This window comes from Poecile atricapillus, chromosome 6 (genome assembly GCF_030490865.1).
Source record: "Poecile atricapillus isolate bPoeAtr1 chromosome 6, bPoeAtr1.hap1, whole genome shotgun sequence".
NCBI lineage: Eukaryota > Metazoa > Chordata > Aves > Passeriformes > Paridae > Poecile > Poecile atricapillus.
In genome coordinates, this window is record NC_081254.1 from 5,555,056 (window position 1) to 5,573,099 (window position 18,044).

The 18,044-nt window shown below is 44.1% G+C and overlaps 1 protein-coding gene across 3 annotated transcripts in view; it reads left to right on the forward strand.

Annotated features, from left to right (window-relative positions):
- MICU1 (mitochondrial calcium uptake 1) overlaps positions 1-18,044 on the forward strand; it is an 84,465-nt gene that overhangs the window by 12,553 nt on the left and 53,868 nt on the right. For all 3 annotated transcript variants that reach the window (XM_058841302.1, XM_058841304.1, XM_058841303.1), the window contains 2 exons: positions 6,480-6,654; positions 12,151-12,313. In XM_058841302.1, the coding sequence (XP_058697285.1) occupies positions 6,480-6,654; positions 12,151-12,313 (338 nt within the window). The remainder of the gene's footprint in view (positions 1-6,479; positions 6,655-12,150; positions 12,314-18,044) is intronic.

Sequence of the window (18,044 nt, forward strand, 5' to 3'; positions counted from 1 at the left end):
TGAATGAAACAAGGAACAAAACTGATACGTTTGATGTAGAAAATTCTTCATACTGACATCTGTGGAAGTTTCCAATGGACTTTCAAGTGGGCATTTTAGACTTGTTTAAAGAAGTAAGAGATGAAGTGTAAATTTCCTTTGTCTTTCTGAAAATGGAAATTAGGTGATCAGTAGAGTTTAAGTTTGAGAGTAGGGGAATACAGAATGTTTGTAATGACATCCTGAGCTACTCAGGTAGGTGAGTCCTGAGTTAGTACAGGAAGCAGCAGTAAGTATAATTAATTAGTTCTAAGAGATAAATATCTTTACATATAAGGCAGTAAAGATGTAACAGGCCAGATCAAGAAGCAGTTAGAAATTTTAAGTTTCTTGGGCTAGATAAGTAGAAGATGGTGATGGTATGAAGAAAGACAGGAATTGTCAGGTGGAGACTGTCAGGTGCAGTCTGAAACCAATGTGTTTCAGGTGGATTCTATAGGATGTGCTGTGAGCAGCAGCAGAAGCCAGTGCTGGGGTAAGGAAGTTCCCACAAAGAGAAGAAATGAAGGAGTGAAAAGATATATATGGAAAAATCCTATGATTGTATGATGTAAGACAGATCTAATTGTGTCTGCCTAAGATGGGAGGTGGGTTGGTGGGAAATTTCTTTGGTCCACTGCAGGTAAGTGTTGGTTTTGTTGCCTGCTTTTGGGGAATGTATCTCCTCTAAATTATTATACAACAGGAGTAGCTCATGCTGCTCAATTTTCCTGTGGTGAGGAATGCTTGAGCAGTGCAAATAGCTGAGCTTAGAAGACTAATGAAGTTTACCCTTTCTCAGCAATAACTTAAACTCTGAGGATTTCCAGCTGGCAAGAGAAGCAATTAAGTATCTGGGCATTGGCATAATGAACTGAATTAATTGAAATTAATCTTGAAGCAGTCATTGGCTACTCTAAATGAGGCACTAATATATGAGAAGTACTAAACCTCACAGTTTGTGGCAAGCTTAACGTTTGTAAAAAATATTCTGTTACTGATCCTGATGTAAAACTTGTACTCGCTAGTTCCTGATGCCTATTTGGAGTGTTAGGAAATGGCTGCAGATCTGTTCTTCATGTCACAACCCTTCCTGGCTGAATCTGTGGGCAACTGAAAGCACTTAAATTGGAATTTTGGTGCTGAAGCTTGTTAATCAGTCTAACACTGAATGAAATAAGGGAGCAAAGGTACCTTTGGGGGCATAGAGGGTCCTCTGTAAGCAGAGTCATTCCAGTCCTGTTCCTGACAGACTGAATATATTTAATGATACATTTCTTATCCTTCTGTAAATAAATTAGTGGTAAGAGTAAGGGCAAGACACCTGTGTTGCTCTGGAAATCGCTGCCTCCAGCTCTGGGATCCTCACCATAAGACAGACATGGACCTTGGTGGAGTGAGGAGTCCAGAGGAGGCCACAGAACTGCTCCCAGGGCTGCAGCCCCTCTGCTCTGGAGCCAGGCTGGGAGAGCTGGAGGTGTCCACCTGCAGAAGAGAAGCATCCAGGGATGCTTCTCAGAGCTCCTTCCAGTAACTAAAGGGGTTTCAGGAGAGCTGGAGAGGGACTTGGGACAAGGGATGGAGGGACAGGACAAGGGGGAATGGCTTCCCACTGCCAGAAGACAGGAGGAGTTTAGATATTGGGAAAGAATTGTTCCCTGGGAGGGTGGGCAGGCCCTGGCACAGGGTGCTCAGAGCAGCTGTGGCTGCCCCTGGATCCCTGGAGGTGTCCAAGGCCAGGCTGGACAGGACTTGGAGCAATCTGGGATAGTGGGAGGTGTCCCTGCCCATGGCAAGGGTGGAACTGGAAGAGCTTTAAGGTTCCTTCCAAATCAAACTGTTTTGGGATTCAATAGCTCTGCTTAAGAATGCACTGATTTTTTTGCACCAGTGTCCTGGGGGCTTTAGAGTAATTTGCTTAGGATACATTTTTAATGGCAGAATTACTGGAAATATCTTATGCCAGCTGAAACAGACTTAAAAAACTCTCTTGTAGTAAAACAAAGGAAACCACATAAATCATGGTCAAGGGGGGAGAAACCTGTTTTATAGCTATAGATCTGTCAGGTACAACTTAACCTAATGTATGGGAGTAAAGATGAAAAATTGTAGGTATTATTCATGTGAGTTTATTTTTAGAGCTCCCATGTGTTTACATGTCAGGGGGATGGAATGAGCTGATCTTTAAGGTTCCTTTCAACCCAACCCATTTTGTGATTCTATGCTATTTTTTTAATTCTTTGTGAGAGGTGACACACTAACAAGACTATCCTTGTGACTGTGCTGAGGGTTTTTTCCCAAGACTTCAAGACACATTGGTCTGGGAGTGGCATCTTTGAAGAACACCGTGTTCTCTCCAGTGGCTTTTGGCTGAACACTGGGGTTTTTTCCCATGGACATTGGGGAAGGAAAGGATCAGATCTTGGGGGGCACATCCCTGTACCCCACTGTGGTGAGCTCCATTAGGAAATGAAAGCACCATCTCCTGGATTAAGAAATACCAGATTTATAGTTCACAAGGATATAGGGGTAATGTCAGGACACCGCGTCATTAGGGAGACTGCCTTTGTAATGTTCTTGCCACAAATTCATTTTGTGATAAATTTCACTCAATTTATGTCAACATTGAGTATGTGAGAGATGAGGAGGGAAGCAAAGTAGTAAAAAGCCCTATGAGTGTCGTAACACCCTGAAAAATTGGGTTGTGGCTCTTCATCCTCTCTGGTGAGTTTCTCGTTAAAGATTCAGGTGACTAATTTAGTTGCTGAATATGGTTGAGCTGAGGATGAGACAGAGCTCCTTGCTGAAAGTTCTCCTGATCCCTAGAGGTTGCCTGTTTTTATGAATGTCATGTCCAAACTTGCTTTTGCATTACAGCATGGAAGCACTGAAGCCTTAAGTGGCTTTTAAACCTCCCTGGGATGTCTCCAGATGTTTACATACAGGGAGAATGGCAACTCTTAGTCAACTGAGGAACATGTGTGTCGGGCAGGATTCCTCCCTCCTGCCTCTCATTTGGTGGCAGCATCTTTGCTGACTCCTGAGTGCTCAACTTGTTGTTATATCTCTTACATTTCCCTCTGAAACTGAGCAGCAACTGATAGCTGAGTACTTTGCTACTGCCTTCAGGATTAGAATAACTGAGCACTATTATCTCTGGCACAAAGCTTTGTGATTTTTTCATGCTGCTCTGCTTCTGTCATTCAAAGGAGAAAAATACTTTCAAGTGAGGGGTTGATTGCAAGAAGACCTGCAACTTGGAGTGTTGTGCCAATGCTCAGTGTGAGTCCCAGCATCCTTCCTGCATGTATATCCTATGGGTGCATGTGTTTGGCTCTCTTAAAGAATGATTCCCCAAGAGAGAATTTATCATTGCAGGCCTCTGGTAGCTCAGTGTTTTTGGGGAGGATGAGGAATCTAATCTTACACTCGATTGTTGGCTTTCTCCAAGGATTCAAAGGAGATATTGCTGAGTTGATGGGAAATAATTCTTGATTCAAATTCAGTTCACTGGAGGGAAACAGTCTGAAGAGATCAGAATGGTTGAAGCATGGCAGTAGGGTTCAGGATCCAGGGCAGGCACACTCTGTGGGGAAAGGCTGGTGGCTGACCTTGGCACACAGTGAAGGAAGGCTTTGTATTTTCATTTCCCTTTTGTGCAGAAGCTGCAGCACCAGGAATTCCATTGGAAAGTCAGTCTCACCAAACAGGGGAAGAGACAGTTTTCACTTGCTGAGGGAAGTCCAGCAGGGTGGATATTTCTGGAGCTATGGGCTTTTTTTTCTCCAGCCACACTGACATCTACACTGAAAGACTTTTTTTATGGAAGTTGCAGTTGTTGGCAGCCAAGGATTTCAGCAGAGGGTGGTAAAATCCACAGAGAAGGTGCACGTAGAGAGTTGCTCCTTCAGTGGTTAATTCAGTGAGTAGCTTGGCCAGTGGCCTGGAGGTGAGGAACAGCTGTTAAAACCTTGCTTGAGAAGTAGCCTACAGACTCTGCCTTTCTCCTCAGAGCTCATTTTCCTGGATGCTGGGATGGTGATCTGACCGTGGAGCAGAGTTAATTACCTGGCTAAACCAGGGGGAGGAAAAAGCCGACTGTATTCAAACAGCCTCCATCTGTATCGCTGGAGCAACTGACTTGACAGCCTGATGGATTGAAGGAATGTGTGGGATGTGCTGAAAATGTTTGATTTTTCAATTTCATCTATCCATTCCCTAGTGTCAGTCAAGCATTGCAGAAGCAAATCTTTCCTGATACAGCAATTCTCCAGCATGTTTCCTATGGAACAGCTTAGCTGTGGAGATAAGCAATTGATTTCCTATTGCTTTTCTGTCCCCTTTTCCCAATAGATTCCCTCAGAGCTACTTAAGATGGGTGTCCTGCCTGCACGGGACAAAGGGTTTTCCATGTCAGTGCTGCTGGTGTAGCCTCAGCTGGCAACTGCATTTTTCAGCCAAACCCACAAGGGTGTGCCAGTGCTGATTAAACTTTCAGGAAAGGCTTCAGGACAGGTGCCAGCATGGACTTCATGCTCCAGAAAAGGTCAGCTGCTGGACTGTTCCAGGGAAAGAATTTCCCTATCTCAGGATACTTGTGGAGGACCCAGGTTTGGATGCTGTTTCTGAAAGTTTGGTTGAGTGGAGGTCATAAAGATGGTGCTTTGCTGTAAGACTCACAAACATATATTGGCAAATTGAGACTCAGGGCCTCTTTGGAATGGGAAGTGTGTAGAACCCCATTTTTATGTGAAAAGGCAGGATTAACACTACTCTTCACTGAGCACTTGTGTATTTTATTTCATCAGACCCCTGTAATGGAGCTGTGTTCTGTCCTAGAAACCTCTGAACCCATAGCTGAGCTGATCCCTTCCAACCCAAACCATTCCATAAATAATAAAGTGTCTTTTTCCCACCAGTACTGTGGACGTTTGCAGTTCTTTAGCCCATTCCCATCTGTCTTCTACTGTGACTGTCAGTGAATTATTGGATGCTGATAAGGAGAGAGCTGTCTTTTATTTTGGTAGCATTTAAATTAATTGATGGAGCACCTACCCTCATTTCTCCTTCTTGGAAGCTGATGTGCTGAGATTGCTGCAAGCTGTGGAAGGTGTCCCTGCCCATGGCAGGGGGGTGGAATGAGAGGATCTTTTAGGCCCCTTCCAAACCAAACCATTCCATGATTCTGTGATTCCTGGGGAGACAGACACAGACTCTCTTCTGTTAATATTACACAACACATCTGTGTTTTCCAGGAAACTGGTAGGATGAAGTATGTGTAGCCTTTTGTTTAGAGCTTGGGAGACTTCAAAAATCTTGGTTTGTTTTCGTTTTTCTCCCAAGGCAGCCCTTTTTAAACAAACTCACACAGCTGTAAATGACCACATTCATAGATCCAAGCAATACCAAAGTGGCCAAGGAGCATCACCTGTGTGTAAGCTCCATACCCTGTGATTAGTCCAAAATAAATCACCAGGAATGCAAAGTAAAGGCAGATTTGCTTAAATTATGGGCACGCTGGGATGTTTCCCTGAGCTATTTGACTCCTTTAGAAAGAGAAATAATTTTGTCAAACCGTTTGCTTTGTTGCTTGTGACATGTTAACGGATCCTCGGAGATTATAATTTCACTGATGTTAATGTGGTCTGAGCTCTGTCTGATTCTAAACTGCTTTATAAGTAAAGCATGGGAAAGCCAGAGCATTTGTTTAGCTTAGGGATTTATCCTGCTTTTTATTTAATCATCCCATTGCCAGTTGCAGTTCTGCAAGTTGCTCCTGGCTCTGAGTGATTTGAAATGTTGAGTCTTGGTCTACAAACAGAGTTACCTGAAGATCTTTGTGTTTGGACAGCAAGGGAGAAGTGGTCCTGTGCTCTGCCAGAGTTTTATTTCCACCTTGAGGACAAACAACTCCAGTTTTGTTGTCACAAATCATGCAGCAGTGGTGTTTAGAAGAGTCATTGGTGGAAGAAGGGGATAAAACAGCCTGTCAGCTGCTGGAGATAGAAAATAAATCAGCTGAGCTGAAACAAAAAGGTTGTTCATCCTGAATCTTGCAGTACTGATGGGAAAACACATTTCTGTCACTTAATACATCTTTTTGGGGAAGCAGAGGTGGAATTTAGTGCTAGAGGAGGTATGCTAGAGGAGGTATGATATGCCCTTCTTGTTTTTTGCATGTCTAGTTTTTGGGAGAAGGTGTCAAAATTCACTGAGTGGTTTGGACTGGGAAAACTTACTGTGACCATTAGTCTGGGTTTTGGTGTGGGGTGGAAATTTGATTACAACCAGGGAAAGCACACTGAATTCCAAGGGGAGTGGTCACTGCTTTTGCTTTGCAGCCCTCCCCACTGAGCTGTAACCAGTGTTGCACTCCGGTGGACCCCAGCAGAACCATTTTGTGGCAGCTTTAGCAGCTCTCAGTCACTTCCTAAACAGGTGTTTTCTTTTCCCTGCTCCAGGGCCTACGCAGAAGACTCTGTCAGACATGGCCCCAGGACAGAGCCAGGGGAGAAGGTGAAGCATGAGGAGGAGGAAGAGGAGAGCAGCGAGGGCAGGAGGGCAGTGGCATCGGGCAACGAGGAGGCACCACCGGAAGGGAAGAAAAAGAAGCGTTCCGGGTTCAGAGACCGCAAGGTACCAAACTTGGGCATCTTGTAAGAGAAAAACTTGCTCTGTACCTGTCTTAGGTTCCCAAAACAGTAAGAAAACAACTTTATCAGCTCTTGTTGCCATGAGTTTCTGTAGGTTGAAACTTGTGTATCTGGAAAGGTTGTATTTGTGTGTTGTGTATTTGGTCTCTGAAATGGAGACCTCTTTTCCCACCTCCACTCACATGTCCAAGATAATCAAGGCTCCTGCACTGATGGCTGTTAGGATGGTGCATGCAAAGCAGAGAATTGGTGCCAAAGTTTTTAAACCATCTGGGATATTCAGCATGTCTATCTCTGAGTCCATCCTTTTGCCTGTGAGTACACAGTGCATGTAGGAAGAGGTAGAGGATGAATGTGGAAGGGAGGATTATAGGAAAGGTGCACTTTAATTCTTCGTTTAATTATTCTGTGCAAATGTACTTGTTGAAATACAGCCTTAGTCCCCCATCTTGGTTAGTCCTGTCTCTCTCTTGATGCTTCTAGCTATTTCATTTTCAGATCAGACACATTTTCAAGAGGAGGAAAACTTGAGTAATAAACTCTATTGTTGGCTTGTGACCTGCCTTCTGTCTTGGGCAGTTCCAGGAGCCTGGGGCTTCTCAGAACCGGTTTGGCACAATCTGAAACCACTGTTATTAAAGGATGTGTAATTTACTCTGATGGAGTTCTGTAACTGGGAGCAGGCAGACAGCAGTATTTTATTTTTTAAGCCCATCTGGATGTCTGTTTTATAGGGCTGTGTTGGATGATGTAATATCTGTGCAGCACCAAAAAGGAGAAAGGAATTGTGAAGAGCATCTACTCCCATTTTATTATGACTTGCTTCTGATAATTATTTTTAAGCCTGTATTCTGGAGGTTGCATCTCATTAGCTGTTAAATTGTGGGTAGTCATATATAGTGGCTTAACAGCTTCTCATGAAAAATTAAGAGCTGTTTCCTTTGAAGCTGCTGAATTATTTCAGTTCCTGGTCAGAAAAGATTACACAACTTGAGATTTCAAGTGCCTTGTGGTACATGGGTCTCCAGACTCTGTCCTGTTGTGAGGTGTTGGTGGCAGCTCAGTGAAGTTCCATAGTAAGATAACTGTGCTGAGATATTCAGAATGGTCCAGGAAGCTGCTAATTTTCATGGCAGCTGGGTGTCAGGTGCTCTGACAACTTCAGCTCTTGCCAGTACCACTCAAGAAAAGCAGGTTATTGTTTTTTTCCAGTGTCAGCAGATGGAGGCAGGTTGCAAAGAGCACCACAGTCCATCTCCATCCACGCTCTTACTTTTGAATACAGTGAGTGTAAGGATTAATTTTTGTCTGACGTGGCTGGATAAGCCAGAGAAAGTTTTTTCACAGGCAAGGACTATTGTTGCAGTTGTTAGAGATCTGCCTGTACTGACCAGCTCTTTCCTTCCCAAACTAGGCAGGGAGGAATATGACCATGATTTCCAAATAAGATATAAGCCAGGTGTGCCCAAAAGATGGGAACAGTGTGTGGCCTGGATCCCTTCTCACCTCAGTCTGCTTTTCTCTGACAGCAAGAGCTCAGGAGCAGCAATTTCCTTGGGGACAGCCCTGTTTAAGACAGCCCTCACCATCTTTGTGCCAAAACAAGCCTTTTCTCTGCAGCCTGGAGACAGAATGTACCTTGTGTGGCCTGAATGCCAATGTTGCAAAAGCTCTTTTAAACGCAGGATGTGCCAGGTATTGTCCCAGGTGCCTGCTCCGTGTTTGAGCAGCAGTTGCTGCAGTGAGTCACCTCGGGAGCTGTGTTTGAATGTGGCCAGCTCAGATGACAGGGGAAGGTGTGCCCCTTTCACCACTCAAAATCAGGGCTGCTCCCAGGATGTGCTGCTCCCCTATTTGTGTAGCACCTCTGGGATTCTTGACTCTTCTAGGCATTTAATAAAACCCTAACAAACCTCCACCCACGGCCAAAACTCTTCCCAGCTCTTCCCTAATTAATTGAAAATAGTGTGGGATTTTCCTTGCGAAAAAATTAAGCCTAATTGGAAGTGTTTAACACTTGTTTGTTATCCTAATGTTGCTTTTAATGAAGGTGATGATTAGTGGTTAAGCAATAAATTAAGTTTGACATTGCTGTTCTAAATAGTGATCCAGGGAGAGGGGGAAGCTGAAACAGAAACCACTCTCAGGTGTTGGGATTGTGTGTGGATGGTCCCCAAGCACCTGTTGTCTGTGTGGTGTGTAGGTCCTGGATATGCAGGGCAGAAAAAGAAAAAATTACTTGAGTGCCTCAATCTAGTTTGAAGGCTAATGAGCTGTAATACAGGATGGGGGCGGGCTGATGTGTTAATTAACTTGCTAAAAGTGTTTGCATGCAGCAGTAGGGCTGATTTATCAAGATGTACTGGCAGTGTTTGCATCCTGCAGGTATCTTGCCTTGGGATGTTCCTCGTGCTGAACCTTCATTTGGGTGTGTGTCACAGGAGGAAGCACGAAGAAAATGAGTCCTAATTAATTTACCCTGTTAAGATGTGTGCCGTTGCCTAGTCAGGGAGGCCCTGGTGATGCTCTGTGCCTTGAGATGTTAATTTAGAGCTTTATTTTTATGTCAGCATAGGATTTAGGTTGTTTTTTTTTTTCTTTTAACTGGAGGCTTAGCATAAACATTGACAGTCTCAACAGCACCTTCACTCTTGTAGAGCAGCAGGGATTACTTACTTGTCTTTCTCCTCCAGTACATGCTCTACTAATAAATGCAAAAAAGGGATTTTACCCTTTGAGTCATATCATCTTTCTGGAGGTGCCGGATTTCGTGAGGCTGCATTTCTGGGGGCAGGATGAGGATTTTGACTGCTCTGCCTTGTATAGAGGACTGGTTTGTAATAGGAAAAGGTGAGAGGTCAGGAGAGGAGATGCTTGGCTGGCACGATTTTCACTCCAGGTTGCTTTGAGGCAGTGCAAAAACCCCTCACAAAGGTTTTCTGCACCCAAATCCATGGGCTCTTAAGTCCACATTTGTGTCGGGGGATCAGGTCACCCCTGTTATCATCACTCACTTGATGTTCAGCACCCAGTCATGAGTGAGTGAGGTTTTCCCCATTTGTAGCATTTTGGCTGCTCCCTTCTTGACCTGGCTTCGTGTTGCACCCAGCCTTGCAGTCAGAGGGATGGGCTGCAACATTTGTCAGTTTTTGCCAGCTGATTAGCTCATTACCAAGAATGATGTAATTGTGAGTTGAGCTGCAGGCAAAAGGGTAAAAAAAACTGTGGCTGCATTTGCTCCCTTCTTGTAGGGAAGCTTGTGGAAGAAGTGAGGTTTTCAGTTGTGATGAAAGAAGCCTGTGAGATGCTAAAAAGCAGTTTAGATTCTACTTTTTTGATCTAGATTGTGCATCTTTGTGCCGTAAGCTGAGACAGGAGGTGTGGTTTTGGGCCCATGTTGTTAGCAAGCTGTTGTTGCTGTGGAAGTAATATCTAAATATTCTAAACATGAGGAGAAAAGTACCTGAAAGCAGCAAGCCTGCCAGTAGCATCTCAGTAGGGGCTTAAAATGGATACAGAGGGAAGAGCAATTGTGGATATGGAGTCAAGTGGGGTAAAATGAAACATGGTTTTACTGGCAGAAATGTCAGGACTCCTGTCTCTGGTGCAGCACTGGGGTTGTCGGGCTGTGCCCAGCTGGGTTGAGGGAAAGCAGTTGATAGTACCTTGCAAGAAATTTTTCCACAGGCTTGGAAAATTTGGTTAATGAATTTTTTTAGCTAGAAAGCAGGCTGTGTGGAAGGGTTGCCATGGATGGAGGCAGCTGGTCGTGGTCTGGGGTGTCTGCCCTTGGCTCCAGTCTGGAGTTTCACACTGTCCTTGGGTTTGTTTGTCTTCCTTGAAGGTAAAAATACCGAGCTGTTTCTGGCTGATTAAGCTGGGTGGGGTGTTATTCATGAGATCAGGTCAGGCAGGAGTGAGATATGGGCCTGCACCCACAAGTCAAAAGATCACTTTGGCATAAGGAGCTGCCTCCTGCCAGGTGGGAGCTGTAGACAAAGTCAGGAAGAAGTGGAAGAGTGGGTGCTGTCTTTTACTGGCACTGGGAGCTTGGCAATAAAACAATTGTCCTCATTCCTGTGCCCTTAGCTGTGGAGAACCTTGTGGACTGAAGCAATAAAAGTGGGATTAGGTTTGTTGATTAGAAGTGCAAAAGGGCGTAAGGACAAAAACTTTCTTCTGCAGGAGGGAGGGAGGGAACTGCCTGTAGTGGTTGATGCAAGGAGGTGTGAATTCTGGAAAAGCTGTGGTGATGCAGAGAGGAGTGGGGAGAATGCTTTAAGTATTGTCATTTTAGGTAGTGTCAGCTGAGAGACAGTGGGGCAAATGAAGCTGGGGAAAATCTGAGAGATTTGAGCTGGGAGATCTGAGCTGGGGCAAATGAAGAGGAGAGAGAGAGAGAGGCTTTGCTTTACCAAAGCTTGGCTTGGGGGATTCAAAACATTTGGCTTTTTTTAAATCCTAGAAATAAGAAAAACTAGAGAGGGCGTTTTCTGTCTGATAAACATCAGGCTGAGGAAGTTGTTCAGGAATTTAAGGACAAGGCTGAACCAGGAGCAAAGCCAGGAATGATCTACAGCTGCCTTGGCAGTACCCTTGATCTTGCCTGTTCTCTTGCAGCACATCATCAGTTGGGATTTTTTCCTCCTGTGGCTCCTGGCCAGCTGCAGGTTTCAAGTACATTATGGACTGTTAAACACAGCATATAATGCAGGAATGAAAAGCTGAAGTAAGGAGGAAAGTTTTCTGTGCTAATACATGATGAAGTGTAGGTGTCTGTGCCTTTTTTCCACCCTTGCGGCCTTGTGTTGGGATTTTGTTTAGAAGAGTTGTCTGTTGTCTTTGATTAATTCCAGCTGTTTAGGGGGAAACTGATTCTAGGTACAAAGAAAAAAAATCACTGCTGGCAGAGTTAGGAAGAAGCAGATTGGTGGGGAGGAATGAGTTTCTGGGGAATTCTGCCAGTGTGATAGAAAAGAGGAAAAAATGAGCTTGGGTGACTGAGCAACCAGCTGCGGCTCCAAGTGATTTTTTCCAAGACTCTGCTAGAAAGTAAAGGTTTCTCCCAGCCTTGCAAGACTTTTCTTTTACTTCATATATTAATCACAAATCAAATCCTTCAATGCTGTGGTTGGGCTGCTTTAGATTCACAAATGTGATGCCAGTGCGATTTCTTATGCTCATGTTTTTAAAGCACCTTCAGGGATTTTTGTGAATTTGTTTTTCTTCTGCCGCCATGAAGAGTCTAAATTTATTCATAATAAAGATTTTTGGTGTTTGTTCTTAATCCTGGGACATCAGCAGCCAATATGTCCAATTTTCCTGGGTGTTCAAAGGGTTTTTGAAAGGAATACTGCCAAAAGAGTCGAGAGTCGTGTTGCTGAATGCAACTTGTCCTGTGGCAAATCTCTTTGAGAACTAAGAGTCAGTGTGGGGCAGGAACAGTGCACATCTAATGCTGGCTAAATTTCATTTCCAGGTGATGGAATATGAGAACAGGATCAGAGCCTACTCCACACCAGACAAAATCTTCAGATACTTTGCCACGCTGAAGGTCATCAACGAGCACGGCGAGTCCGAGGTTTTCATGACCCCGCAGGATTTTGTGAGATCCATCACCCCCAACGAGAAACAGCCGGAGAGTGAGTGGTGTGTGGGTGGTGATCAGGGGAACTGATATTCCCCAGCCTCTGCTCACCTGGTCTTTAAACTTCTCAGCTCTGATTGCCAGGGCTAGGAAGCATCTCCTGAAGCTCTCATGTTCCAAGCCCAAAATTAGCCTGAGCCCTTTCATGTTTCCCAAAATGCTGTTGCAGTATAGCAGATGTGGCTGGTGTGAGTCCCTGAAGAGCAGTTGGGATGCCTTTCTCCTATATTTAATAGGGAAAGATTACCTTTAACTGAAAACACTTCCTAAACCTTCAAAATGAGGTTGCTTTGGCAAGGAAAACATCAGCAATAAAAGTTGATGAGCTTAGAGGTCTTTTCCAACCTAGATGGTTCTAAAGGAGTTGAGGCAGCCCCGTGTGATTCTGCTGCTCAGTGTAGGGCTCATTTCTGCCCTCTTGAGATTCCCTGTGGGTTGCAGAAAAGCACATCACTTGTGGTACCTGGAGAGGTTTGACAATCAACAAGTGGGAGAGAGATGCCTTGCTGTTGTCTGGAAAGCTGTGTCCTGAATATTTGGTGTTGGTGGGGTAGCAGGAGGTTTTTGTCAGCATTCCATTTTAGAGATTCATGTTTGGGGCAAGATGTGGGAGATCGTGGTTTTTTTGGTCTCCCACATTGTATCTCAAAGAATTTAACAGGCTTTTGTCAAATCAAAACTTGCCTTGACTCTGCAGACAATAATGAAGAACTTCAGCCCCTGAAAGTTAACTTTTAGAGTGTGTGGTTTATGTCCAAATGGGGAAATTGTTTTGGTATCTTAGATGACAGCTGCTAAATAAATACTGTGTATGCCCTTGTGCTTAGAGAATAAAAACATGAAGTGTGTGCAGGAGGGAAGAAAGAATAATCCTGGCATTAGTGTTTAAAGCACGTAGGTGAATTGATATTTAGGTTTCCATCAAGCCCTGGAAATGGCTGTAGTTTCCATGTGAATTAATGGCTGTAGGTTACCATCTTGTCTGTCTCAGACTCCTTGGACTGGTACTTGGAAGAGAAGTAGCACCTGTCTGGAAGCCCAAAAACTGAAAACCTGCTGTGTTTCGTTTCAACACATCTGATTCTTCTTTTGCTTTTTCCACGTGCCTGGTGCATTTTAGGGTGTGTACAGCAAATAGGTGGAAGAATGCTCAGTAAACACCTTGCTCACAGACAAGCAGAGGTGACTAATGGGAAATAGTAATTCATCAGTCTTAGCCACTCACTTCCCATTGAATTCCCATTGTTGTCCTGACTGTTGAAATGGCCCCGTGAAGCCACGGTGCCTGCAAATGCTGCCAGTCAGTGACACACAGCAGTTTGTAAAGGAAGAAAGTGGTCTGAGGTGTTCTTGGCAAGTGGAATGGGATAGAAGCAGAGCTTGGGCTGCCCATCAGCAGGCAGAGGAAGAAGGTGGGCATCTTGGATTTTGTTGAGTTGAAAAATCTGTCTTCAGAACTCTTACTGTTGTGGATTTGCTTCTAGATGACGCTGCTCTAGGGAGGTTGTTCCTCACCAGCTCTGTGCATCACCACAATCACAGTAAATTGAGTTTTTTAATACATAATGAACAGTAGAAGAGTAAAACACTTATTGCTACAATAAAGCCAAACCAGCCATAACCTTGTTCTCAAATGTTTTTAAAGCTGGCAGTAAAAACTAAAAGGAAGATAGGTCTGGTTTTCAGACCAGAAATTGAAAACAAAGAGTGCTACCTGCTGGCCAGATGAGTTCTGTATTTCACACCCTGCCGGTGCTTTTGATTCATAGGATAATTTAGATTACAGGTTAGTTGGGAAATGCTGGGGCTGCTTTCTTCCTGAGTCACGATTTGGGTGTGCCCTCCACTGGGGCTGGAGCATCCTGCCTTCATCCCAAGGCATTCCTTGGGGTTGTGATGTAGCCTGGTGTGTTCCCAGGAAACCTCTTTGAGGTAATCCTTCAGTGTGCTCAAGCTGCCGGTCATAATTTCAGGGAGTAACTTCTTGTAAATGCCTCTACTGTTTTATGGAGAGAAAACACTGTGGAATAGAAGTAATCTGGAGTAATGAAGTAGCTGAGTCCCTGTTGTATTTATTTTTAAACTGCTTCTCTACTATGAAGGTATCATGTGCCTGATTCATTTTTATAGATTACGTAGGGGAAAGTTTGATTTATTGTCAATAAAGTGCCAGCTTAATTCTAGCCTGCGTTTTGCTAACTTGGGGGAAATGAATGCCAGTTCTTCAGCTCCTGTAGATTGCTTTCTCTGGTTCAGTCAAACTTCCTGCCACAGCATTCCCAAGTAGGCAAGCTGTGCTTAAGGAATGACACGAGCTTGCTGAGCTTGGAATGGTTTGTCAGAAGGAGCCAAAGAATGGCATTAAACTTGAAAGCTGATTTAAAAAAATAATTTCTTTCTGTGCTAGCTGGAAAGTTCAAGTGCCAGGAGAAGCGTGGGTGGTGATTTCTGCTCCCTGCAGTCCTGTATTATTTTTGTTCTCCCACATCCTCTCATACCTGAGAGGTAATTTTGCTCCAACGGTGGATGGGAAGGGATGGCTGTTTCCTGCCTGGTGCTTCCTTGGAACCCCAGTCCCAAACCCCAATCCCAGCTGAAAATACTCTGTCTCTGGTGGGAAGTGCAAGGATTCCCTCCATTTCTCCAAGTTTATCTGGGTCCATTCTGCACTGATTGTTTTCCTGAGGAATGTGAGTATTTTGAAGCATTCTGGACTAAGGAGGAGCTGTGTCACGCTCAGCCAGTATATATTTTCCTACAGCCTTCGCAATAAAGACAGAAAGAAGTAAAAAATACTTCTTCTATCTCACCCCAGCATGCTGTAATGAAGGCAGGTTCTTCCTAAACCAGTCCTGCTCTTCCATCCCTGTATTAACCTCGCTGGTTGTCCCAGACTCCTGCCATAGGAAAGATCCATTTCAAGTTTCACCACATAATGAGCAGCAGCAGCTCAAATATCTGAGCTCTTGGAGGGTTTTTTTGGTTGGTTTGGTTTTTTGTTTGAGTGCAAGAGACCCCAAACTTGCTGCTGAAGCCCAGGCAGAAGCAGCAGCTGTGACCCTGCAGTCTCTGCAGGGGATAGTGACAGAGGAGAGGAGAGGAGCCATGAAGGACACGGCTGATTCCCAGTGGCTGCATCAGAGTGTACAGCTTGCTTCTCCTGTTAGAAATGGTTTGTTTTCCATGCCTGACCTGCATGAGAAGCTGAGCACAAGCTGGCCTCTGGGGTGGTGCAATGCATGAGTGATGATTTTTCATTTTGATTAACATTTATGAAATATGGATCTGATGGGTAGAACCAGCAGTCGGGACCTGAGACAAGCACTCATGATGAGTGATGAGGAGGGGAGAACTCCCTGGGCTGGTACAGATCCCTAAAGTTACACAAAGTCGTCAGCTGGGATATTTAAGACCTAGAAGGATGCCAGAGATTCTGGGATTTCAGTCCTTCTGGGAATTCACACTCTATTCTTCCCCAGTACATCTGCTGAAGAGCTGTTCAGAGAAAGGATGCGAATGAGGGGTAACTCCAGTTGTCTCCTGAATAAGGTGGGGCTCTTTTTCTGTGAAAATAAATAATGCCTAGGCAAGAATTATCTTTGAGCCTGTCATGCCTGATATGAGACCTCAGGATAAGAGCCAAGGAGGAACGAGAGATGCATTTACATGTATGCTTGTGTGCTGAAAGTCACATAAATGAGGGCTTCCCTTACAGGTGCCAGGTTGGTGGGGCTGACCAGGTGTGTTAGGAATGCATGTCTCACAGGGAGACATGGCTTGTTGGAGCAGGAGGAGATAGAGGAGAACCAGATCTCTTGATCCTTCCTTCCTGGAACAAAACAGTCCTGGACTTGAACCTAAGCTGGAGGCTGTTGTCCCCTGAGAAATTTCAGGCAGCTCATTGTTTGCTTGCAGATTACATTTTAGATTCAGAGGGGAAATACTCTGAATACAACAATCAGAAGCTGGATTACAGCTCTGGAGGAGAAAGCTTGCTCCAGCATTTTCTCCTGCCATAATGTGGCATATCACAAGCACAGTTAGCAGGCTCTTGAGTCTTCATAATTAGCCCTTTTATTCATCTGCTGGCAAAAAAAGAGAGTCCATGTTATATATTAAGCAGTGGGGGGAAGAAAGCAGATCGTGAGTGAATGTTACCCAAATAATGTGATAAATCTGACAAGGATATCAAGACTGGAAGGAATTGAAAAGGTTTTTCCATCAGTGAGAAAACTGCTGGTATCCCAGAGGAAATCATGGTGGTTTCTAATTGATCTCAACTGTGTTCTTGACATAATATAATTGTCCTCCTAGAAGCTAATTTTTTAAATGTTTTTTAGAGCTGCAGTCTATAACCTACTGCCTCTGGATTTATTATTACAAAATAACATGAAGAGCTTAGTAATTGTCTGCATATTTATCAAGTGTGGCAATTAGCTGGCTTTGAGAAAATCCATGGAAAGTATGCTTTTGTTAATCAATAGGAATATAATAAGCATTTGATTTTAGATTTGGCTATTGTTGAACAAGAGTAAGAACAAGTTATTCTGTGTTTTTCCTTTACATAAATCATTTCCTCTCCATGAAAACACCCTCCCCAGCACAGAATGAGAGAAGTAAATGCAGGGAGTACAGTTCTGCTGTTGAAAACCCTGTTTTCCCCACTGTGAGTCTTAAGTAATTTTTGCTTTATATTGAATCATTTTTATATTTAGAGTGCTGTGAAAGTACCATCACATGAATAAAAGTGGCAGCCTATATCCCTGGTATTGGTGAGTAAATGGTGTCAATCTACTCTGCAATAACATTTTTAGTGGCCCTACGTGTTTAGATACTCTGTGTCAGTGCTGCTGTTTATTTGGGGGCACTGATAGGTGCCATCAGAATTTGTAGGAGTAATAAACAGTGGTAGTTAAACATTGCGGGGAAGTTGATTTGGAAATCATTGCAGGTCACTGAAATGCTGCTGGCAGCGAATGGCTGGTGCAGAGCCCTTGGCTGCAGGAGCAAGAGGGATGTGTAGGGAAAGATGAGGTGTTGTGTCAGATAAATGTAAGGGCATTCTGGGGTGGGTCATGTTGGAAACTCTGGGGTTTTTCAACAGAAAAAATAAGGGAAGCTCTGAGTGATCACTGCAATCCAGACTGGCCATGGTGTGTGTCCCAGGAAAGCTTGAAGCGGCCACATATCTTCCTGAAATGATTCCTGGATTTCATTTCTGCCTCTCTTGAGGAAATCCTTTCAACCACTTCTGAGAGAATGCTTTTTCAGCCCCTGCTCCTCAGTGAAAGGTGGAAAAGCTCTTTTCTCCTGGTTCAACATGCCTATTAGCCTGTGCTTCTGCAGCTCAGCAGCAATAGCCCAGGCAGGGGCTCTTTGTCTTGGGAGTGTGGCATTAGAGACCATCCTGTGGTGGCTTTAACGTAACACTCTGCCTTTTGAAGAACAGAGATATAATAACTGACATTCTTCCCTTCCCTTATTCCCCTGTGATTGTCCTCATCCATGCAGTGTTCCCATTGGCTCACCAGCCTGTGCAAATGCTGAATTCCTATTGCAGCATCTTGGAAGAAAAGCTTTTGGGTTTTTTTGTGTAATTTGAAGACCCCAGGCATCAGGCAACAGACCCTCTTTGTTGGTTTCCTTTTGTCAGGTTTAAAGGCTTGTGGAAAAACAGGCAGCTAAGTCCTTAAAAAAAAAAAAACTATAGTGGGAAAAGGAAAATG